Source organism: Mastigoproctus giganteus, chromosome 10, assembly GCF_048544385.1.
Source record: "Mastigoproctus giganteus isolate SK-2022 chromosome 10, ASM4854438v1, whole genome shotgun sequence".
NCBI lineage: Eukaryota > Metazoa > Arthropoda > Arachnida > Uropygi > Thelyphonidae > Mastigoproctus > Mastigoproctus giganteus.
In genome coordinates, this window is record NC_143584.1 from 227,143,278 (window position 1) to 227,168,866 (window position 25,589).

Here is a 25,589-nt window from a genome sequence, read left to right on the forward strand (position 1 = left end):
CCCTGTAGAAGCAATCTCTCCTGTTAACAAGTACAGTCCAGGCTGAAAAAAATTCTACCCCTTCAGCCTTGCACAATCTTTCCAGGGCCGAATTGATCGACAAGGCTCTCACATTATAGCGTCGACATTAAACCCGAAACTCACTTTGAATCCGACCATGAACCCATCGTAGTCCTATTGTAGCTCCCAACGCCCAACTTTAATGTCTCCCACTACGTCAAAAGGAAAATCATCATCTCTCCCACCTTCCTACAACCTAACAGATGCCTTTATGCAACAAGATTAATTTCCTGGGAAGTTCTCGAATCAGGAGATCCGGAACTGGCTCTAGACATATTAACTAGATGGTTGCACACTGTTACCATGTTCTCAGCAGCTAAACAGGTCAGTATCTCCGCTAGAACTAATGCTTGGTGGTCTTCGGAGCTAAATTACAGTTTCAATTGCAAACAGTCCCTCCATAAACAATGGAAACAGTCTGGTACAGCATATGACCGAACTCAGTACTCCAAAGCTAGAGCACTGTTTAACAGACTGAATTTGCAAGCCATTAAAGAATATACTGACAAGACCTTATCCAAAGGCAAAGTGCCATATACCCGTATCTCTGAACCAGGTTCCAATTTCAGTCCAGTTGAATGGATCAACTATGTAGCCAGATTCCAAGACAACATCACACAACCATATGATTACCAACCAGACCCCATTTCTAGTCCAGATGATGAGCTGTTTTCCATTCAAATCGATCGACAGCAGCTCCGTCAAGCCATCAACTCGCTTTGTCCATCATGCACCGCTGGCCTCGATAAAGTCCCGCATTTCATCGTAAAGTGCCTCAGTCCATATATCCTTGATCCTCTGCTCTACTTGTTCAACTCCATCCTCTCTCATAGAGTGTTTCCTGCATCCTGGAGCAAATACGCTCTTGCCCCACTACCTAAAGTTCAACTACCAAGCCAGCCAAAGCACTATAGACCGATATCCACTGCATCCACGCTCCTAAAGCTACTGGAAAAAGTCCTTCTTCCGCATATAACACGCCATCTTCTTCCACAATCATCAAAACAACTCCATTATGTTCTCCCTAATAGATCAACTGTCTCCAACCTTCTGGCAGTCCAAACGGAAATTCTAAATGCATTTGAGGCTAGATCAGAAATGGCGGTTGTTTATGCCGATATCGAAGCTGCTTTTGATAGCCTCAACATCTCAGCCCTTCTGAATCTCCTAACCAATTTCTTTCAGATCAAAGGTGATGTTTTCGCTTTTCTGCACTCGCTCCTCTGGAATAGAACAGTGTACCTCACTCGTCGCAACCTCTGCTATACCCGATCCATCAATGCAGGTGTGCCGCAAGGTGGCGTTTTATCAGGGTTACTTTTTACCACCCTCCTTATTCCGTTTGTGTGTAACAGAGATGATGTGATTATCTATGCCGACGATATAAAGTTCCTAACGGAAATACCACCATCAGCCGACAGGGGAGTGATCACATCGGAAATCTGTAATAAGATCACAGCTTTCTCTAGCCATCTCAACCATTTCGGTCTTAAACTGAACCCCCAAAAATCCGTTATTATGTTTTTTTCTCTGAAGAAGTGTCCCACATCCATACAACCCTCACTGCACGGTGCAGTTATTCCAAGTGTAACTAAACACAAAGATCTCGGTGTAACCTTCGACCCAAACCTTAGATTCAGCTGGCACATCGAATGTGTTCTACACAAGATCAGCCGAATGCGCTGGATTGCCCGTCAACATCTTCTTCATAACACAGATGTAAGAACCACAATCAGATACCTGGAAACCGTTGTGTATCCTACCTTTCTGTATGCCTCTGAAATATGGGCATCCGCAGTACCTTCTCTCATGAAGCCCATCTTCGCCAATGAATACTGGATATTGAAGTGGGCAACCCACAAACATAGACTCCCCCCCAGCAGAGGACCACCAGCATGGCCGACCAACTTCAAATCCCACGGCTGCCTCAAATAATCCGCATGAGGAGAACTGGGACCACAGTCAAAATGCTGGTTGGAAAAATCAACTCCCCTGACTTCTGGGATATATGCCAGTGGCATGTTCCACTTCCGTCCTTACGAGCCACCCCTCTTCTTCAGCTACAACGGAACAGGCTGAAGATCAGTGACAGATTCCTACCTGGACAAGTACTTCCTACAGTACAAGCCCTGCTAATGATCGGAGTGGACCTCCAGAAATTCGCTTCTAATCGCGATTACAGGCGCTCGTTGGCCGAACTTGTTCCCCTTTTGTTTGGCCCCTGATGTCGACTCATACCGATACCTCCACCTGCTATCTGCTATGAGGCGCAGAACGGCACGTCGCAGGCAAATCGACGAACTGTTTCACAAGAAAATGCTATACCGAACATCAATTTGGCACTGTGAAATATTCTGACTTTTGTGAATATGCTTAAATATGTGCTTTATACATATGAACGTGAACATACCTTGGTGTACCGTCTGCCTGACAACTATGTATATACTCATATCTATTGAAAGATTAATGCTACGTTTTTAATTGTCATGTTATCTTTTATACTGTACAAATTTTTATACTGTACATATTTTTATATTATCCCCATATCATTGTGAAGCCCCTGGCCTCCTGGCTGTGGCGGGCACAATATTGTATCTGTATCTTTACTGTACAATAAAGATTTTCTTCTTCTTCTTCTAGTAGTAGTAGTAGTAGTGGCATGTGATGCAAAAATGCAAGTGTATGAGTTTATGCAGCATCAGCCAAAAAAAAAAAAAAAAAAAAAATCACACCATTCCCTCCAAATGCCTATCCAGTTCCTCCTTAAATTTATTTAACCTATCAACTTCCACAACGACAGATGGAAGTTTGTTCCAGCAATTAACCACCCGCTGGCTAAAGGCAAATTTCCGCACATCTATTCTACATCTGTCCTTTCTTAATTTGAATTTATGCCCCCTTAAGTTCGTAATCTGAACAAGTAGAAGGATCCTATCAGAATTCAGCGTGCTAAACCCATTCAAGGCCTTATACACCTCAATCAGATCACCGCACAGGTGCCTAGTCTCCAGCCACTGCAATTTGCAGAACTTAAGCCTCTCCTGGTAAGAGGATTCCTTCATTCCCCTCACCAATCTTGTTGCCCTTCTCTGTACACGCTCAAGCAAATCTGCATCCTTCCTAAAATGAGGCCTCCAGACCTGTACACAGTACTCAAGATGTGGTCTGACCATTGCCATATACAATGAGACAATCACCTCCGAATCCCCACTAGCAAAATTCCTGTATATCATTGACAAGACATCACGAGCTACTCTTGCAACCTGTCTGCACTGCTCAGAAAACTTCATATCTGACTGCAAAATTACCCCCAGGTATTTTTCATTCTCCACTACCCTGAGTGTAGTACCACCCAGTTGGTACGTTACTCTGGGTTACTGCTACTCTAATGTAGTACTTTGCATTTGTCAATGTTGAACTTCAGTTGCCACCTCTCAGCCCTTCTAAACTTTTCTAGATCCGGTCGCAGTAGTGTACTATCATTACTGTCCTTAACAACCCTGCCAACCTTCATATTGTCTGCAAACATAGACATTAACCCTGATATACCTTCATCAGTATCATTGATAAATACAGAAAACAAACAATGGGTCCAACACTGAACCCTGGGAGACTCCACTAATAACATTAGTCCATGAAGAGCAGTGTCCATGTGGTTGTTCCTTTGTGTAAGATTACGTTGAGACATTTAAAAAATTGTGCTCACTTCTGGAACTACACTTGAAGAAAGACATAGAGCTCAGAGAAGGGCAACTAGATTAGTGAGAAGTGCTAATATTGATGTCCATATGAAGAACAGCTTAGAAAGTGCTGCCTACAAATCTTTGTAACTTGACACCTTGGGGGGTTCCTGACAGGAAGTGTATAAGGCTCTGAAAAGAATAAGTAAAATGAAAAAGTGAGCTTATATTTTCACTGACAGAAAAAAGAAGAAACTGAAGTGCACAATTATAAAATTTTGGGAAGTAACAGAAGGCTGGATGTTTTGAAGTATACCTTTGGACAGGATATCATAGATTGTTGGAATGAATTGCAACAATTTATATCATCCCTGGTCAAGGTGAATAGTCTTGATAAAGTTCAAATGAAGTAGACAGGCACTTTTTTTATCAACTGTTAAGATATGAATGATGGATTTTTTTTTTTTTTTGGATCTGCCAAAAAAAAAAAAAAAAAAAAGATGCACACTTCCTTACATCATTTAGCTATTATAATAATAAATATAATGCTAAAACATGTAGTCTGGAAATTTTTTTTGATCACACGTCATATTTACATTTGAATTGAAATTAAATAGTTCCTAAATAGAGAGGATATGTGCAGTTGGATATTTATTTTTGATTTTTTCTTTCCTTTGTTTTTGCTTTACTTAATTCAGTTGTTTTTTTATACTTTAAACAGAGCACTAAGACAAATTTTAAAATATTTATTGAGCTTTTTGTTATTTGGCTTATTCTTTTACAGGAACATAAAAAATCTTGTGGGCGTGCTGAAATCACTTGTGATTACTGCAAAACTAATATTCTTCACATGAATCTGAATGTGCACTTGGAATCACAGTGTATTGTAAAGCTTCAAAATTTTTCGCAGTGTGGAGATGGAGTAAAGGATATTACTGTAAGTTGTAAACTTGTACATTAATGTTACAGAAGTATGTGAGCATAAAAATATTTGAAATGGATACACTTCATTGTGTGTAAATTTAGAATCTATTATTAATAAAATCTAAAACAGCATACATTTGGCATATGTTTTCTCCTCGACTTCTTTAGTGAATGCAATTAAGATGGCTTACCTATTAATTATCTATTATATATTTAATTAAATTATTAATTTTAATTTTATTCTGTAATTTAATTTTATTCTTTAATCTGAAGAAAGTTATCAGATACCTTAATTTTAATCTTTAATTTAATTTTAATTATTAATTTAATCAAATCCTAAACATAGCTATCAAAAAAATTTAAAAAAATGAATACTGAGGTAAACTACTTCTAATCTTGCTGTTACACCATCACAAAAAAAACACAAAACTGACAAATATTTCTTATGTACAGTTGCGATTATATATGTTTTAACAGGTGCAATAGACCCCAAGCAAAATACTGTTATTTCATTGACTAAAATTAAACAGAATTAACTATTAATGGCTGGAATTGGTTGAATTAGGTGGAGAATCTCCAGGTTTTAGGGCTAGGCTCTCCATTTTCTATGGCATATTCTTTAGGAATTCCTAAGATTATTCATTGGTCTTCGCAGTATTACTGCTGGGATTTTTTTTTTTTTTTCCCTCCAGTTGTTATCTGTTGCCCCAATCATTAATGCTTCTATTATTAAACTTATCTTTACTTATGTAAACTCTAGAAGAAAGAGGATGGATGAATCAGATTGGTCAACTTGATATCGATGGTTCAACTGTTGATGATCCTGCTCAGGTAGCTAACAAACTGAACGAGTATTTTGCATCTACATTTACATGTGAGGAGTTATTCAGGAAGGGGAATGCCAGAGGTGTATTAAACTCTGGTAGTGGGCTAAATGATTTTGAAATAACTGAGAGAAAATTGGAGGAGAAAATGTTAAAGATAAACATAAGAAAGACACCTGGGGTAGATAGGATCTATCCAGTTATATTTAAGGGGGCAGCAAAGGAAGTGAGCAAATTCTTAGCCATAATTATGAGAGCTTGCTTGGACTAAGGGGAGGATATACATGGACTGGAGATGCGCAAATGTGACCCCAGTTCACAAAGGAGGATCAAAGGGTGACACAAGTAATTACCGACCAGTTAGTTTAACTTCTGTTCCGGGGAAATTAATGGAGCCGCTGGTTAAAGAATTACTGCAGGATCATCTGGACAAAACTTCAGTTATAGTTCGGACAGAGCATGGGTTGTTAAGCGGAAGTCTGATTGGATACTATGATGTGGTCACAAAGGAACTGGATGCAAAGAATAATTTTGATATCACATACTTGGATCTTAAGAAGGCTTTTGATACTGTTGCACATGGAAGATTGCTGCATAAATTGAAGCAGTGTGGCATTGGAGGCAAATTGCTGATATGGATAAAGGGATGGTTGAGTGGGAGTAGACAGAGAGTGGTAATCAATGGACACTGCTCTTCGTCGACTAATAGTATATTAGTGGAGTCCCCCCAGGGTTCAGTGTTGGGTCCATTGTTGTTTTCTGTATTTATTAATGATATTGATGATGGCATATGAAGCTTAATGTATAAGTTTGTATATCATGCTGACGATATGAAGGTTGGCAGGGTTGTTAATGTCAAGGATCTAGAAAAGTTGAGCAGATAGTCAGAGAGGTGGCAACTAAAGTTTAACATTGACAAATGTAAAGTACTCTATATAGGTAGCAGTAACCCCAGAATAACATATCAACCGTGTGGTACAACACTCTGGATGGTAGAGAATGAAAAGAACCGGGGGGGGGGGGGGGGTAATTGTGCAGTTAGATATGAAGTTTTCCGAGCAGCGCAGTGCAGACAGTCTGTAAGACTGTCTGCACTGCATGGTGTCTTGTCAGTGATATACAAGAATTTTTCTAGCAAGGATAAAGAGGTGATTAGTTGAAAAAAAGCTGTGAATTAGGGTTGAATTTGAAAGTATCTCCAGTTCTGCCCAGACACGATAGGAGCGAGTATATGATGAGAGCCTTGTTGATCAATTCAGCCCTGGAAAGATTGTGCAAGGCTCAAGGAGTAGAATTTTTTTCAGCCTGGTCTGTACTTGTTAACAGGAGAGACTGCTTCTTCAGCGATGGGATACACTTAAATAGAAAGGGTGCAAGAATATTTGCTGATGCTATCGAGGCAGTGTTAGGTGGGTCGGAAAACTGCTAGCTTGGGAGAATACAAGGACTAATAGATTAACAGTAGCCACTGGCAGAGGTGAAAGTGATCCTTGCACTGTTTCTATTGGAATGAGCAGCAGCATGGAAAACAAGATGCAGGGTATTTCAGAGACTGCTGGGAGTCATTGCGGTACAAGTAAACACATGGGTTGTGTTAGGGTAGCCAAGAATAGGAACAGATGCAAGTATACTTGCATGTACGCCAGTGCTAGGAGTTTGGTAAATAAATTTGAGGAATTTGAGATATTGCTCAAAACATCAAAGGCAGATATTGTTGGGATATCAGAGACTTGGTGTCACACAGATATAAGGAATGCAGAACTGGAATTTGAGTCTCAACAAACTGACTCGACAATGCAATGTCGAGTCAGTTTGGTGTGACATAAGCATTGGGAGATCAAAATTGAGAGTAGGAGTGTGCTATAGGCCTAATGACTCTGATGAGTATAATAAGAAACTGTACAGGGAAATAGAGTGGGCCAGTAAATCAAAAGAGTCTTATAATGGGGGATTTTAATTTCCCAGAGATTGGCCGGAATTTGTGGGTTGGTTACTCACACACTAGCAAGGCTTTTATGGATTTGTTGAATGATTGTTTTCTACATTAGCATGTTCGGGAGGCAACAAGAGGGAGTGATATTCTTGATCTCATTATCAGTAGTGATTCTTCATGCATTAAGAATCTGCAGTTAAGAGGAACCACTAGGTGGCAGTGATCACAGTGTGCTGAAGTGGGATTTACTCAAAGAGGTAACTACCATCGGGGTAAAGGGAAGGGTTTTTGCTTTCATAAAGGCAACTACGATGGTTGAGAGAGTATTTAAATTCTATACAGTGGGACCAACTGATGATGTTACCAACAGCAAATTCATAATGGGAAGCATTCAAAGAATTTATCTTGGAAGCTACTAGGCATTACATACCAACTAAGAAATATTGTTCAAGGTTTAAGCCTAAATGGATGTCGGATAAACTAATGAGACATATGGCAGAGAAGAAAAATGCATCGGATACATATAAATTAATGGATGACATGGAAGCCTATGATAGATATAAGCTGGTCTGTAACCAAGTCACAAAGGATATTCGGCAGGCAAAGGCAGATTATAAGAAATCCTTGGCAAAAGATGCAAAGAAAAACAGCAGTGAGTTCTTTACCTATGTAAACTCTAGAAGGAAAGGGATGAATCATATTGGTCCACTGGATATTGATGGTTCAACTGTTCTTGATCCTGCTCAGGTGGCTAACAAACTAAATGAGTATTTTGCATCTACATTCACACATGAAGAGCTATTCAGGAAGGGGAATGCCAGAGGTGAAGTAAACTCTAGCAGCGAGCTAGATGATATTGTAATAACTGAGAGTGGAGGAGAAATTGATCAGGATAAACATAAACAAGGCACCCGGGGTGAATGGGATCTATCCAGTTATAAAAAAGGAGGCAGTAAAGGAAGGAAGCAAACCCTTAGCCATAATTATGAGAGCTTCTTTGGACTCAGGGGAGGTGCAAATGTGACCCCAATTAACAAAGGAGGATCAAAGGCTGACACAAGTAAATATAGACCTGTGAGTTTAACTTTTGTTCCTGGAAAATTAATGGAGGCACTGGTTAAAGAAGCACTGCAGGATCATCTAGACAAGACTTCAGTTATAGCTCGGACACAGCATGGTTTTGTAAAGGGAAAGTCTTGCCTGGCCAATTTGATTGGATACTATGATGCAGTCACAAAAGAACTGGATGCAGGGAATAACTTTGATATTATATATTTGGATCTTTGAAAGGTGTTTGATACTGTTGCACATGGAAGACTGCTGCACAAATTGGAGCAGTGTGGCACTGGAGGAAAATTGCTGCTATGGATAAAGGGATGGTTGAGGGGGAGAAGACAGAGAGTAGTAATCAATGGACACTGCTCATTGTGGCCTAATGTTATTAGTGGAGTCCCTCGTGGTTCAGTGTTGGGTCCATTGTTGTTTTCTGTATTTATAAGTGATCAAGCTTAATGTCCAAATTTGCAGACGATACAGAGGTTGGCATAGTTGTTAAGGACACTACTGACAGTATGCTGCTGCAACAGGATCTGGAAAGGTTCAGCAGATTATTATTTTTTTTTTTATTATTATTATTATTAGTCATATGGTGCATTGAAGCCTGAGGCTTATGCTGCACCAGCCAAAAAAAAATCCCAAGTTACCAAGAGAGAGAGAGAGAGAGAGAGACTGTCAGAAGAAGAATTAAATCACCAAGGAAGCGAGCGAGCGAGAGAGAGAGAGAGAGAGAGCGATTATATACAGCTCAGGACCCTGGGTCCTGAACTGATTATGTCAGATGGGCTGAGAGGTGGTAAATGAAGTTTAACATTGACAAATGTAAAGTATTACATATGGGGAAACAGTAACCCTAGAGCAACGTATCAACTCTGTGGTACTACACTGACAGTGGTAGAGAATGAAAAGGACCTGGGGGTAAATGTGCAGGCAGATATGAAGTTTTCTGAGCAGTGCAGATGGTCTGCAAGAGTAGCTCATGGTGTCTTGTCAGTAATGTACAGGAACTTTTTAGCAGGGATAAGGAGGTGATTATTCCCTTGTATAAGGCAATGGTCAGGCCACACCTTGAGTACTGTATACAGGTCTGGAGTCCTCATTTCAGGAAGGATATAGAGCTGCTGGAACGAGTACAGAGAAGGGCTACAAGATTAGTGAATAGAACAAAGGGTTGCTCTTACGAAGAAAGGCTTAAGTTTTGAAAATTACAGCGTCTGGATACCAGGCACCGACGAGGTGATCTGATAGAGGTGTATAATGCCTTGAATGGTTTGAACATGCTCAATGCCGATGGATTCCTCCTCTTGCTCAGAATAATCACCTCAGGGGGCATAAATTCAAATTGAGGAAAGACAGATGTAGGATAGATGTTCGGAAATTTGCCTTTAGCGAGCGGGTAGTTGGTTGGTGGAACAGACTTTCATCTCTTGTTGTGGAAGTTGATAGCCTAAATAAATTTAAGGTTCAGCTGGACAGGTATTTCGAATAAACGGAGGGGTGAAATGGGAGTGGGTTTTTTTTTCTCCATCATGCTGCATAAGCTTGCTTTCTTGCATCATATGCCTCTACTAATGCTAATCCCCTTGAGTACTGGGGTCTGGAGGCCTCATTTTTGGAAGGATGTAGAGTTTCTGGTATGAGTACAGAGAAGGGCAACAAGATTAGTGAATGGAACAAAGGGTTGCTCTTATGAATAAAAACTTAAGTTTTGCATATTACAGCGTCTGGAGGCTAAGCATCTGCAAGGTGATCTGATTGAAAAATATAAGGCCTAAATGGTTTGAGCATGCTTAATGCTGAAGGAATTCTTCCTCTTGCTCAGATTAATTGCCAGAAGTGATATAAATTCAAATTGAGAAAAGACAGTTGTAGAATATATGTGTAGAAATTTCCCTTTAGTCAGCGGGTGGTTGATTGCTGGAACAAGCTTCCATCTGTGGTACTAGAGGTTGACAACTTAAATAAATTCTAGCCAGAACTAAACCATTTGGAGTGAATGGTTGGGTGAAATGGGATGGGATTTTTTTTTTTTTTTTTTTTTTTTGGCTAATGCTATATAAGCTTGCTCTCTGCTAATGCTATCTGTTGTTGACTGAGTTGTGAGAAAACTTCCAACTGTGTAACTCAGTTCTAGAATGGAAAGCTTGTTGATAGAGGGATGGAGAATTTTGTTACTGTCTAATGTCACAATTTTATTTTTGACTCACATGAACAATCTGCATTTACTATGTCCAATGGAGGTGTTATTAGAACCCCTGCACTACATTGTAAATCGGAGCTTTGGTTGCTGATATTTCTCCCAAGATTTGGGAGAAATAGGAGGGGCACAGTTGGAAGTTTGCCATAAATAAAAACCAACTTAGACTATCACTGCTGTGTGATATAATAAAGATAATGTGCACAGGATAAATGGACATTGCTCTACATGGACTAATGTTATTAGTGGATTCCACCCAGGGTTTGGTTCTGAGCCCATTTTGTTTTGTGTATTTATCAATGATATTGATGAAAGTATATCAGGCTTAATGTCAAAGATTGGCAGGGTTGTTAATCACAATAAAGATAGTATGCTACTGCAACAGGATCTAAAAAAGTCAAGCACATGGAGCATGCTTAATGCTGAGAATTGTCAACTGAAGTTTAACATTGACAAATGCAAAGTACTGCATATGGATAGCAGTAACCCAAGAGAAACGTACCAACTGTGTGGTACTACACTCAAGGAAATGGAGAATGAAAAAGACCTCGGGGTAATTGTGCAGTCAGATGTGAAGTTCTTTGAGCAGTGCAGACGGGCTGCCAGAGCATGTCATGGAGTCTTGTCAATGATATATAGGAATTTTGCTAGCAGAGACAAGGAAGTGATTAATGCAATGGTCAGGCCACACCTTGAGTATTGCGTCCAGGTCTGGAGGCCTCATTTTAGAAAGGATATAGAGTTGCTAGAACGAGTACTGAGGACAACAAGATTGGTGAGAGGAACAAAGTGGTACTCTTACCAAGAGAGGCTTAAATTCTGCAAGTTGCAGCATCTAGAGACTAGGCACTGATTGAGGTGTATAAGGCCTTGAATGACTTGAGCAGGCTTAATGCTGACGGGATTCTTCTGCTTGCTCAATGTAAGAACTTGAGGGGGCATTGATTCAAATTGAGGAAAGACAGTTGTAGAATAGAAGTGCGAAAGTTTGCCTTTAGCCAGCGGGTAGTTGATTGCTGGAACAGACTTCCATCTGTTGTTGCAGAAATTGATAGCTTAAATAAATTTAAAACTGAACTAGAAAAACATTTGCAGTGACCACATGGGTGAAATGGGAAAGTTTTTTTTTTTTCTCTGATTCTGTTTAAGCTTGTTTTCTTGCATCATACCTCAACTAATGTGCAACAGTATCAAAAGCCTTCCTGAAACCCAAGTATATGATATCAAAATTATTTTTTGAATCCAGTTCCTTGGTCACTGCATAACAGTAATCTACCAGATTAGTTGGACAAGACAGCTCACTAACAAATTCATGCTGTGATTGCAGTATAATTGCATGCCTGTCTTGATGGCCCTACATTACTTCTTTAATGATTCCATTATTTTCCCTGGAACAGACATTAAGCTAACAGGTCTGTAATTACTTATGTCACCTTTTCATCCCCTTTTTGAGCCAGGAATACATTCACACATCTCCAGTCTCCTAAATCCAGGGATGCTCTCATAATTATGCCTAAAGGTTTGCTCACCTCTTTGGCCTCTTCAGTAAGTTTCCATTAACTGCAGTCTTGTGCTGTTTATATCTTTAAATATGGATCTGAAATCATGATAATTCTTTTCCTCCCTTGGTTATTCATACTTAGCTCATATATAATAATTTGATTCACGATATTCTGAAGTATAATTTTAGAATAACTTTTAACTTTTTGATTTGATGAATTTGAGGTATTGCTCAAAACATCAAAGGCAGATATTGTTGGGATTTCAGAGACGTGGTGTCACACAGATATAAGGAATGCAGAACTGGAATTTGAGGAGTACAATGTCTACAGAAAGGATAGGAAGGGAGGAGGGGTTATGCTATTAGTTAAGAAACACATAAAATCCAAGGAAGTGAAGCCAGTCGACATCGCTGGACAGTGCAGTGTCGAGTCAGTTTGGTGTGACATAAGCATTGGGAGATCAAAATTGAGAGTAGGAGTGTGCTATAGGCCTAATGACTCTGATGAGTATAATAAGAAACTGTACAGGGAAATAGAGTGGGCCAGTAAATCAGAGAGTCTTATTATGGGGGATTTTAATTTCCCAGATATTGACTGGAATTTGGGGGCTGGTCACTCACACACTAGCAAGGCTTTTGTGGATTTATTGGATGATTGTTTTCTACATCAGCATGTTCGGGAGGCAACTACAGGGAGTAATACTCTTGATTTGATTATCAGTAGTGATTCTTCATGCATTAAGAATCTGCAGATAAATGAACCACTAGGTGGCAGTGATCACAGTGTTCTGAAGTGGGATTTACTCAAAGAGGTAACTACCATTAGGGGTAAAGGGAAGGGGTATTGCTTTCGTAAAGGCGACTACGGTGGATTGAAACAGTATTTAAATTCTATACAGTGGGATCAACTGATGATGTTACCAACAGCAAATTCAAAATGGGAAGCATTCAAAGAACTTATCTTGGAAGCTACTAGGCTTTACATACCAACTAAGAAATATTGTTCAAGGTTTAGGCCTAAATGGATGTCAGATGAACTAATGAGGCATATGGCAGAGAAGAAAAATGCATGGGATACATACAAATTAACACGTGACACAGAAGCCTATGATAGATACAAGTTGATCTGTAACCAAGTTACAAAGGAGGTTAGGCAGGCGAAGGCAGATTACGAGAAATCCTTGGCAAAGGATGCGAAGAAAAACAGCAAAGAGTTCTTTACTTATGTAAACTCTAGAAGGAAGGGGATGAATCAGATTGGTCCACTTGATATCGATGGGTCAACTGTTGATGATCCTGCTCAGGTAGCTAACAAACTAAATGAATATTTTGCATCGACATTCACACATGAGGAGTTATTCAGCGAGGGGGAATGCCAGAGGTGTATTCAACTCTGGCAGTAAGCTAGAGAATCTTGTAAAAACTGAGAGTAAAGTGGAGGAGAAATTGTTGAAGATAAACACAAGAAAGGCACCTGGGGCGGATGGAATCTATCCAGTTATATTAAAGGAGGCAGCAATGGAAGTAAGCAAACCCTTAGCCATAATTATGAGAGCTTCCTTGGACTCAGGGGAGGTACCCATGGACTGGAGATGTGCAAATGTGACCCCAATTCACAAAGGAGGATCAAAGGCTGACACAAGTAATTATAGACCTGTGAGTTTAACTTCTGTTCCCGGAAAATTAATGGAGGCACTGGTTAAAGAAGCACTGCAGGATCATCTAGACAAGACTTCAGTTATAGCTCAGACACAGCATGGTTTTGTTAAGGGGAAGTCTTGCCTGACCAATTTGATTGGATACTATGATGCAGTCACAAAAGAACTGGATGCAGGGAATAACTTTGATATTATATACTTGGATCTTAGAAAAGCTTTTGATTCTGTTGCACATGGAAGACTGCTGCACAAATTGGAGCAGTGTGGCATTGGAGGCAAATTGCTGCTATGGATAAAGGGGTGGTTGAGGGGGAGAAGACAGAGAGTGGTAATCAATGGACACTGCTCATCGTGGACTAATGTTATTAGTGGAGTCCCTCAGGGTTTAGTATTGGGTCCTTTATTGTTTTCTGTATTTATAAATGATATTGATGATGGTATATCAAGCTTAATGTCCAAGTTTGCAGACGATACGAAGGTTGGCAGGGTTGTTAAGGACACTACTGTCACTATGCTGCTGCAACAGGATCTGGAAAGGTTGAGCAGATGGGCTGAGAGGTGGCAAATGAAGTTTAACATTGACAAATGTAAAGTACTACATATGGGAAACAGCAACCCCAGAGCAACGTATCAACTCTGTGGTACTACACGGACAGTGGTAGAGAATGAAAGGGACCTGGGGGTGGTTGTGCAGGCAGATATGAAGTTCTCTGACAGTGCAGACGGGCTGCAAGAGTAGCTCATGGTGTATTGTCAATGATATATAGGAATTTTTCTAGCAGGGATAAGGAGGTGATTATTCCCTTGTATAAGGCAATGGTCAGGCCACACCTAGAGTACTGTATACAGGCCTGGAGACCTCATTTCAAGAAGGATGTAGAGCTGCTGGAACGAGTACAGAGAAGGGCAACAAGATTAGTGAATTGAACAAAGGGGTGCTCTTACGAAGAAAGGCTTAAGTTTTGCGAATTACAGTGTCTGGAGACTAGGCAGCAGCAAGGTGATCTGATAGAGGTGTACAAAGCCTTGAATGGTTTGAGCATGCTCAATGCTGATGGGATTCTTCCTCTTGCTCAGAATAATCACCTGAGAGGGCATAAATTCAAATTGAGGAAAGACAGATGTGCGGAAATTTGCCTTTTGCCAGCGGGTGGTTAGTAGGTGGAACAGACTTCCATCCCTTGTCGTGGTAGTTGATAGGCTAAATAAGTTTAAGGCTCAGCTGGACAGGTATTTCGAACGAACAGAGGGGTGAAGTGGAAGTGGTTATTTTTTATTTATTTATTTTACTTTAATTTTTTGGCTGATGCTGCATAAGCTTGCTTTCTTGCATCAAATGCCTCTACTAATGCTAATGCGAATGCTAAATTGAAGAAAAAATTACAAGTACAGTAAACCCCCGCTATCCGCGGGGGTTACGTTCCTGAGAAATGTCGCGAATACCGAAAACGCGAATAGTGAGTTATGGCTCCCATAGTAATAAAGGGGTTCCGTTCCAAAGTATGAAATATATAAGAAAAACTTGTCTAAAATTTTGTCTATGTATGTATTATATGTACCTTCATAATATGACTATGTACATAAACAGTACATAGTGAAATGCAAGCATATGGCATTGAAATGAAAATAAGAAACAATTTAATATTAAATGTAATTAAATATAATATTTATTAGAAATTTCAAACAAATCTTTTAAACCAGCGCCTTTGCTAGCAAAAAAACTTATCCCGCCAGTGCTACTACCAGTTTCGCTAAAGCGTAAAGGAGTTTTGCTTTTTCACGAATGATGAGTGAACTTAACGGAATTTTATTTTGAGTTTGGTCTTCTATCCACAGATTTAAAGCTTTTTCAATTTTTTCTAATTTAACATCACGAGTTACAGAGCAAATTTTTTAAGCAATTAGCACGTTTTCACGGACACTACAGCGGATTTTTTCATCCAATTTCTTGATTGATCGTACCGTTGACATTGATTTTATAATGTTTTACCTCTGAGGAGACACTTTCACCATTAGAAATTTTGTCTAATAACTCAATTTTATTCACTAATGTCATCATCTTCTGTGATCTTTTCACATCTCCCTTGTTATTCGTAGCCATATTTTTGTACGGGTTAGAAAGAACTTGTCCAAATAAAGTCACTTTCTTCCGTTAACACACTCGAAAAAGTCTGTTTTACACTGCAAAATGGTAGATTTATCACTTTTGTAAGTATATCAATACTGAACAAGGATTAGCAAGAAACATCCACGCTCGCGATTTTGTCACCCCTCTCCCCCCACCCACTGAGCACTGTTTTGACCGGATAAGATAATTTTAGCCACTCCCAATTTTTTTTTACTGCGGAAAATATTCACAGCGCTTTAAAATTCACATTTTTTTAGGTTTCATTTTATATTAAATCAGCAATTGCGAATACGCGAAACCGCCAATACAGATACCGCGAATGGCGGGGGTTTACTGTACTAGTAACTGTTTTCTAGTGCATGTGTGTTTGTTGTTCAAGCGTCTGGAACTTTAATTATGTCAACACACATTTAGCCTTACTTTTCAAATAATAATATATCATTTTCGCTCTTCAAAGACGTCTTTGTCTGATGCGTAACATTATCATGGAAAAATATTGTTTCTTTTTGTTTTTTTTTTCCTACTGCATTTTCACCATACATGGCGAGATTCAAGGTAAATTTCTGTGGTTTTTAAAAAGCATGGGGGGGGGGAGGGCGTTGAGAATTTTGTCAGAAGACAGAATTTGTAATTTAGCTTACTGCCATACAGAAAACTTAATTACAGTGAATGATTTCCTTTAATGTTCTGTATATTTTGTTTTTTATGTTAAAACAAGCATGATTATATTTTTATTCAATTAACATGGATCTCTCTCTCTCTCTCTCTCTCAGAACCAGATAAATGCAGGTATTGAAAAGGTTAGCATTTCAAATGACAAGATCACATGTAGCAAAACTGAGGAGGAACAAGTGGAAGCAACTTCTAATAATTGCAACAACTGTGGAAGTGAAACATGCAAGAAGGAGAAAAGTGTAAGTATGAAAACAAAACTTCAAATTGAAGATTTTATGGAACAAAGCAGGTTTTGATGTTTAATGACACTTACTCCATGAAATAAAAAAAAAAAAATTATATATATATTATATGAGTTATATAGTATGTTGATAATCATTACTATATGGAATTTATGGGCTGGTGCCATTGCAGTGACAATAGATAACATGTAACATCTGTAAAATCCCATGGTGTTGAAACGAAAAATTAAAAATGATACCTTATGTTTAATAAAATCACCCTTAGAAAAGGATTAAAAAGATTTTTGCTAAACGAGTGCTCCCACAGTGAACAGCTAAGTGAACAGCAGAACAACTAAGAGGATAATGGAATGGAAAGCTATCGGAAGGAGGGCAAGAGGAAGGCCATGGAAAAGATAGATGGATGACGTAGAAGAGGACTTAAAGACCATGAGAATAAGAGAAGTTTGACTTCTGTGAGGGCTTACTTGTGGAACATTGTCGAGAAGGCTGACCCACTCTGGGTTATAACGCCGGAAGAAGAAGAAGTAGTGCTCCCCTAGTCAGTGGCGGATCTTAACAGAAAATGTGCATTATCTCGAAAACAGTTCATTTGCCACTCGATGTTCACTGAGACTTTTTTGCTTATTTTAGTTTGTATTTTTCACCTTTAAATTATTGACCATCATTTTTGAAACACCCTGTGTAATATAAATTAAGAAATTTCAAATTTATATAATGCATAGTACACATTGATCATGGTTGACCCTAGAAGTCACCCAAATTGTAGGTATATAGCAATAGGTTTTTGTATATTATCCTTTGTGTATATGTAGCAAGCTTCACCTATGCATTCTCCATAGATTTATCTAGGTATGTCTTTTATGATAATCTTCCCCATAAACCAATACATATACAGGGCGTCTCAAAAATATTGGTACAAACATTTAGGGGAGGTAGGTAACATCTAAAGGAATGTGAATCTCATAGGAACCCATAACCGGAAATGTCACCATAAGTCGGTACACTGCGCTGTTCATCAGTTCGCGAGAGGGAAAATTTCTGGTTTACTCATTCAAGTAGTAGTTGCCGCACGAAGAGCATGCATTGATATACGAACTGTAAGCTGGCAGACATGCACCTAGTGTATGGATTAGCAGAGGGCAATGGACGAGCCACTCAACAAATTTATGAACAACACTTCCCAGACAGACAGACATGTAGCAGACCACCGTTTGTTTTTGACTTGGCACATTATAGCATTAGATGCCAATGCACTATAAAACCCTAAAACAAACAAACAAACAAACCGTTTGTTTGCACGTGTGCGTCAAAATTTGTGCGATTATGGGTCATTTAGAGGTAACAGGAGTAGTGCGGGCAGACCACGTTCGACGCGAACTCCCACCATGGAAGAAAGTGTGTTGAATGCCGTCCAGAATAATCCTACCACCAGCACACGTGCCGTTGCCTCAGCCTTAGGAGTGTCTCGTTGCAGCGTACAGCGTGTCTGGCACGACGATTTCTTACGCCCATTTCATCTCCCAAGGGTTCAGTTACTGCTCCCCCAAGATCATCCTCCACGTGTGGCTTTTTCTTAGTGGTTTCTCCAAGAAAGAGTTGAAGACTTGAATTTTCCAGCCTATGTTTTGTTCATGGATGAGGCTTATTTCACTCAGGAAGGCTTATTCAATCAGCACAATGCTCACGTGTGGGCTCACGACAACCCACACGGTGTATGCCCCCGTGCGGGGCATACACCGTGTGGGTCGGTGACTGCTCAGTTGGCCCATACCTGTTACTATCCCGCATGAACTCTGCTAAATATCGGATCTTTCTTGAACAAGTTCTACCAGGGTTACTTGATGATGTTCCAGCAAATGTGAGATGCAACATTTGGTTTCAACATGACGGGATGCCTGCCCATTATGGAAGGTGTGTTCGTGACCATTTGAACAGGCGTGTTGGGCGTTGATGGATTGGCCGTGGTGGACCCATTTCCTGGCCCCCCACACTTACCTGATTTATTGAGCCTTGATTTCTTTCTGTGGTGGGCCCTCAAATCTATCATGTATGAATCGCCTGTGGAGATGGAAATGGATCTCATGGCGAGACTCGTCTGCACTGCTGCTACTGTCAAAGAAACTCCAGGTGTGTTCGACCGTGTCCGCCAATCCATGCTGCGTCGGTGTCACGCATGCATCACGTCTCATGGTGGAACCTTCGAGCATCTGTTGTAACATCATGAAATGCATTCATCTCGTACTCCATTGTTAATATTATTTCAAATAAATGTTTGCCACTAATTACTGTCTTGTGTCATTTCTGCTTCTTGTGCCTCTGCTACTACTTTCCCGTGACGTTTCCGGTTATGGGTTCCTATGCGATTCACATTCCTTTAGATGTTACCTACCTCCCCTAAACGTTTGTACCACTATTTTTGAGACACCCTGTATTTAACAAAATAATACGGTGTGTGTGTGTGTGTGTGTGTGTGTGTGTGTGTGTGTGTGTGTGTGTGTGTGTGTGTGTGTGTGGGAGGGAGGGAAAATAGATTAGATAAGCATATGGGTAGGGGTGCTTATGTGACAGGTGTGGCAACAATGGAAAAAATTCTGAGACCTCCCTAACCTCAGACATAAAGATTTACAGATATATAGATGACTTGTTAGTAATAAACTACCTTACATTTCTACAGAATTTTGCTGTTATTTATCCTCCGTTTGCTGTTATTTATCCACTTATTTGGTCTCCATTACAGCCTTGTTGCTTTTGCTTCCCTTGGTTCATCAGTAAGTTGTCATTTTCCGACTATTTTCTTTCGTGATGAATGTATGCCTTGTTTGTTAAGGACACATAGGACTGTTTGCTATCTTTCATTTTTTTCTTTAACTAGAATCAATTGGTTTTAATTTTAACATAATTTTGCATTTTACTTAACATTTTACTTTTAGTATTATATAGTAATTTAGTTTTTTTTATTCCTTTTCTGTCGGACCGGCTATGATGTATACGTCTGCTTGCTTTTTCTGTCTGCCATATATACATCATTACAAAGACCTTGCTTATTGCTGTGCTTCCTTTGGTTTTGGCTGCCAGCCCTTAAAATCTTAGGACATACAGCATTAAGTACCACTTATATATTTTAATTTAATTTAATTATATAAATTTGTTATGTAATCTGCTTTTAATTTTCAGGCTCTTTTTTAATTTTTTCCATTGTTGCCACACCTGTTACGTCAGCACCCCTACCCATATACTTATCTAATCTATTTTCCTATATTTCATTATGGTTGCTGGATATATCTGCTATTACTAGTAATGTAACCCGGATCCAATAAAGAACGAATAAATATATATTTTTTTTCGTTCTTTATTTAGACTTTCTGTAGTATCACTACAACTGTCTATATATATGCAGTTTGAATGAAATGAGCAAAAGTGACATGTATTAAGATATGGGCTAATTATGCTATGAAAGTTATATGGCAAATGCCATATAACTTTACTGCTGCTTAGTGCACTATGTGCACTAATATATGTATACTTTACTGCTGCTTAGTGCACTATGTGCACTAAGCAGCAGTAAAGGATACAAAGTATACATATATGGTTAAAAGAGCTAGCAGATGGAAGTGAAAAACACAATGTGCCAAATCTAGTAGGAAAAGAATAGGAAGAAAGAGAAAAATTAAAGGCAGATGAAAGGGAAAGAATGCGAAAACCTTAAAAGATACTATTAAGGTTTTCACCTTTTATAAGAAATTAAAGACTGAATTAACAAGCCAATTAGAAGGAAAGAAGTTATAAAGGAAAAATGAATAATTAATTGCAAAGAAATAACAAGCATCAGATAGATGGTGGGAAGATATTTTGATGTTATGAAAATCTAATTAACTGGGAAAGAAAAAAGTTAAAATATTAGAAATATTTGATGCATGCTATAAAAGAATTGAACCTAATACATTATTTCTTCACGGGACTACACCTGATCATATTGATATATGATCAGGTGTAGAAAAATGGAAGAAAAATATTAAAAGGAATAGAGTGCATGGAAAAAAAAAAACATTTTTTTTTATTAAAAAGGACAGTGAAAGCAATAAAATCTTCTATAAAAATAGGTAGGGTAGTCCCAACACAGTGTTCACAATAAAATTAAGGTAATCATTCACTGTTAATTTTATTGCAAACACTGGATTGGGACTACCTGAGACAGTGCCACAATCTGAAGTTCTCTGAGCAGTGCTGCTGCCAGGACAACTCATAGGGTTTTGTAGCTGACCGGGCTAGCCGGGTAGGTAAAGTGCCTGCCTGGCAACCCAAAGGTCGTGGGTTCGATTCCCACCTCGGGCTGGATATCATGATGGTGCCGAACCAACTGGTTGGTTGGATATCCCGGCCATGATACATGAAGGAAGCAAGAAAAAAAAACTGGTTCCTTCATGCATTGATCACATCATACGAAATAAATAAATAGGGTTTTGTCAATGTTATGCAGGGATTTTGCTAGCAGAGATAAGGAGTTGATTATCCCATTATATAAGGCAATGGTCATGCCACATCCTGATAATTTCATGCCGGTCTGAAGGCCTCATTTTAGGAAGGATGTGGCATTAAGGGAAATTTGCTGCTATAGATAAAGGGATGTTTGAGTGGGAGAACACAGAGAGTGGTAATCAATGGACATTGCTCCTCATGGACTAATGTTATTAGTGCCATTCCCTCCCAGGGTTCAGTGGTGGGCCATTATTCTTTTCTATATTTGTCAATGATATCGATGAAGGCATATTAGGCTTAATATCCAAGTCTGAAGATGATACAAAGGTTAGCAGGGTGATTAATGACAGTATGCTACTGCAATAGAATCTAAAAATCTAGAATCTATAGAATCCAAGAAATGACAATTGAAGTTTAACATTGATAAATGCCAAGTACTGCATATGGGGAGCAGTAACCCCAGAGTAACATATCAACCAACTGTGTGATACTACACTCAGGAGAGTGGAAAATGAAAAATACCTGGAGGTAATTGTGCAGTTAGATATATGAAGTTCTATGCAGACAGGCTGCCAGGAGAGCTTATAGAGTTTTGTCAATGATATACAGGAATTTTGCTAGCAGGGATAAGAAGGTGATTATCCCATTGTATAAGTCAATGGCCACATCTTGAGAATTGCTTACAGGTCTGGAGGCCTCATTTTAGGAAGGATGTGGAGCTGTTGGAATGAGTACAGAGAGGGGCAACAAGATTGGGGAATGGTACAAAGATGTGCTCCTACCAATAAAGGCTTCAGTTCTGCAAATTGTAGCATTTGGAAACTAGGCACCTGCAAGGTGATCTGATTGAGATGTTTAAAGCTTTGAATAGATTGAGCAAGCTCAATGCTGGTGAGATTCTTCCTCTTGCTCAGACCAAACACATGAGGAGGCAAAAGTTCAAGTTGAAAAAGGTTGGTTGCAGATTAGGTGATGTGCAGAAGTTTGCCTTTAGCTAACTGGTGGCTGAAAAGAAACTTACATTTGCCTTTGTTGAAGTAGCTGGAAGAAACTTACATCTGCCTTTGTTGAAGTAGATAGATGAAATAAATTCAGACGAACTGGACTAGTGAATAGCTGAAATGGAAGGGATGGTTTTTTTTTTTTTTTTTGGCTGATTCTGTATAAACTTTCATATCAATGAACTATGATCACTGTCACCTAGCAGTTTCTTTACTTGATGATTCTTAATGGTATTAGGATTTTAACTTTCCAGATATTGACTGAACTTGTGAGTTAGTCACTCACACACACACACTACAAGATTTTTGTGGATTTATTGCATGACTGTTTTCTACAGAGGCACATTAAATAGGCAACAAGAAGTAATACTTTTGATCTGATTATGAGCAGCAATTTTTCATGCATTAAGAATGCAGTTGAAAGATTCTCTGCGTGGCAACAATCACAGTGTAGTGGTCTCAGACAGTTTTAAATTCTATGCAGTGGGACAAATACTGATGATGTTACCAACAGATTCTAAATGGGATGAATTCAGGGAAGTAATTTGTAGAAACTACTAGGTATTTCATACCAACTAAGAATTACCATTGCAGGCTTAGACCTAAATGGTTGTCAGATGAACTGATGAGACTTGTGGCTGAAAATAAAAATGCATGGGATGCACATAAATTATCTTGTGATACAGAAGCCTATGGTATATATAAACTAATCTGTAATCAAATCCCAAAGGAGGTTAGGCAAGCAAAAGCAAATTATGAGAAGTCTCTGGCAAGGAATGCCAAGAAATGCATCAGACATCTTAACTTATATTAATAGTAGAAGGGTTTGAATAAAGTTGTAAAGTGGTCCGCTTTACAATGATGCTGATAATCCTGCCTAGGTCATAAACTGAATAGGTATTTTGTATCTACGTTCACAAAGGAGGAGTTCTAAGGGAGGGGAAATGCTAGAAGTTAATCAAAATCTAACACAGGGTTAAAGGATTTTGTGATAACTGAGAGGAAAGTGGAAGAGAAATTGTTAAAGTGAAACATAAAAAAGTCAACTGGGGTGGATGGGTTCTGTCCAATTATATTAAGGGAGACAGCAAAGAAGTTTAACAAACCCTTAGCCATAATATAATTATGAGAGCATTATTAGATACTATGATGGGATAAGAAAGGAATTGGATCCAAAAAATAATTTTAATATCATGTACTTGGATTTCAGGAAAGTTTTTGATACTGTTGCACATAAAAGACTGCTTTTTAAATTGGAGCTGTGTAGCATTAATTGCAGCGTACTACTCTGGATAAAGGGATGGTTGAGTGGGAGATGACAGAGTAGTTATTAATGGATGCTGCTTTTCATGGACTAATGTAATTAATGGAGTACCCTAGGGTTCAGTGCTGTGCCCGGTGTTGTTTTCTACATTTATTAATAATATTGATAAAGGTATATCAGGTTTAATTCTAAATTGCAGATGATAGGCTGGCAGGGTTAATGACAGTAATCAAGGTAAGCTACTACAGCAAGACCTAGAAAGATGTGCTGAGAAACGGTAGTTAAAGTTCAACATTGACAAACATAAGGTAATGCATACACGTAGTATCAGTAATCAGAAATTAAAGTACCAGCTATGTGGTGCTAATCAGGGTAGCGGAAACTGAAAAAGACTAATTGTAGTCTTTTTCTACAATTGGTGCCAATTGTAATTGGCACTAATTGTAGATATTAAGTTCTCAGAGCAGTGCAGACAAGCTACAAGGACAGCTTATGGTGTTTTGTCAGTGATATACAGGAGCTTTGCTAGCAGGGATAAAGAGGTAATTATCCCATTGTTCAAGGCAATGCTTACAGGTCTGGAGGCCTGTATGCAGTACATTTTAGGATGCAGATCTGCTGGAACAGGTGCATAAAAGAGCAGTGAGATTGGTGCAGTAAGCAAAGGGGTGTTCTTACCAAGAAAGGCTTCAGTTCTGCAAATTGCAGCATCTGGAGCCTAGGCACCTGTGAGGTGATCTGATTGAACTGTTGGAGGCTTTAAATGGATTAGGCAAGTTCAATGCTGATAGCATTCTTCTTCTTGCTCATTCTACACACATGAAAAGGAGGATAAATTCAAATTGAGGAAGGATGGTTGCAGAATAGATATGCTGAGGATAGTTCTGGTTTGTGGCTGACAATTTTCATTTTCATTTTTCTTTTAGAACCTTTGGATTATTATATTGATAATTCACATTTTAAATCTCAGTGATCACTAGTGAATTCTTAGTCTTGATGTTGCCTTAGTCAGAAAATCTTTTTTATTTTCTTTCTTTTTATTTTGTGTGTTTTAAAAGCTGCCAATGAAGCTTTTAAAACACACAAAATAAAAAGCAGCATTACTATTTTTCAAAATTATTTATTCTTCAGTTTGCTGTTACTTTTGCCATATCTTTTTATTGCAGATTCCCACTCTTCTTAGCACATGGTTTTTCCATTGAACATTATGATATTTCACTTTCTCAGATTTACAGCCATTCTCTATACTGGCTTCTACATTTTTATTTTTAGATTTTAAAATAATTTTGGCAATTTATGTCTTCTTATATTAAAAACTTTATTTGTTTCATGATTGCTGTTCTTCATTTTGGTGGGGATGCCAGGAAAGCTGTCTAGGACTGCCTAGTACACTAAATAAATAAAAAAAGAAAAATGTACTTCCATTTTATGTTATCACCACAAGGAATGCCTAGTTATGAATCTTTGAAGAAATAGTGGATGTGTTAGTTGGTGAGGGAGGGAGGGAGGAGCATAATCTTGAAGAACAATGTGTATGCTGAAAGACTAAAAAGAAAAACCTGTTGGAAGTGCACGCCATTAAAATGTTCATCATTGTTTTGCATAGACATTTCAAATATTCAGTGTAAAAACAGATATGTGATATCCATTCTAATTGTATAATTATATACTTATATAATGAATGCATGGTTAATGTGCACCATTTTCACACTTTAAAACTTAATAAAACTTTACATTAGCATTAGCATTAGCATAGGCATATGATGCAAGAAAGCAAGTTTATGCAGCATCAGCCAGGAAAAAAAAAAAAAAAAAAAAAAACTTCCACTTCACCCCTCCGTTCACTCAAAATACCTGTCCAGCTGAGCCTTAAATTTATTTAGGCTATCAACTTCCACAACAAGGGATGGAAGTCTGTTCCACCAACCAACTACCCACTGGCTAAAGGCAAATTTCCGCACATCTAT

At 38.7% G+C, this 25,589-nt stretch overlaps 1 protein-coding gene across 1 annotated transcript in view; it reads left to right on the forward strand.

Moving 5' to 3' along the window:
- The window catches only part of LOC150080001 (uncharacterized), a 276,163-nt gene that overhangs the window by 205,415 nt on the left and 45,159 nt on the right, over positions 1 to 25,589 (forward strand). The window contains exons 15-16 of the mRNA XM_090383329.1: positions 4,525 to 4,677; positions 16,735 to 16,875. Of these exons, the coding sequence (XP_090239455.1) occupies positions 4,525 to 4,677; positions 16,735 to 16,875 (294 nt within the window). The remainder of the gene's footprint in view (positions 1 to 4,524; positions 4,678 to 16,734; positions 16,876 to 25,589) is intronic.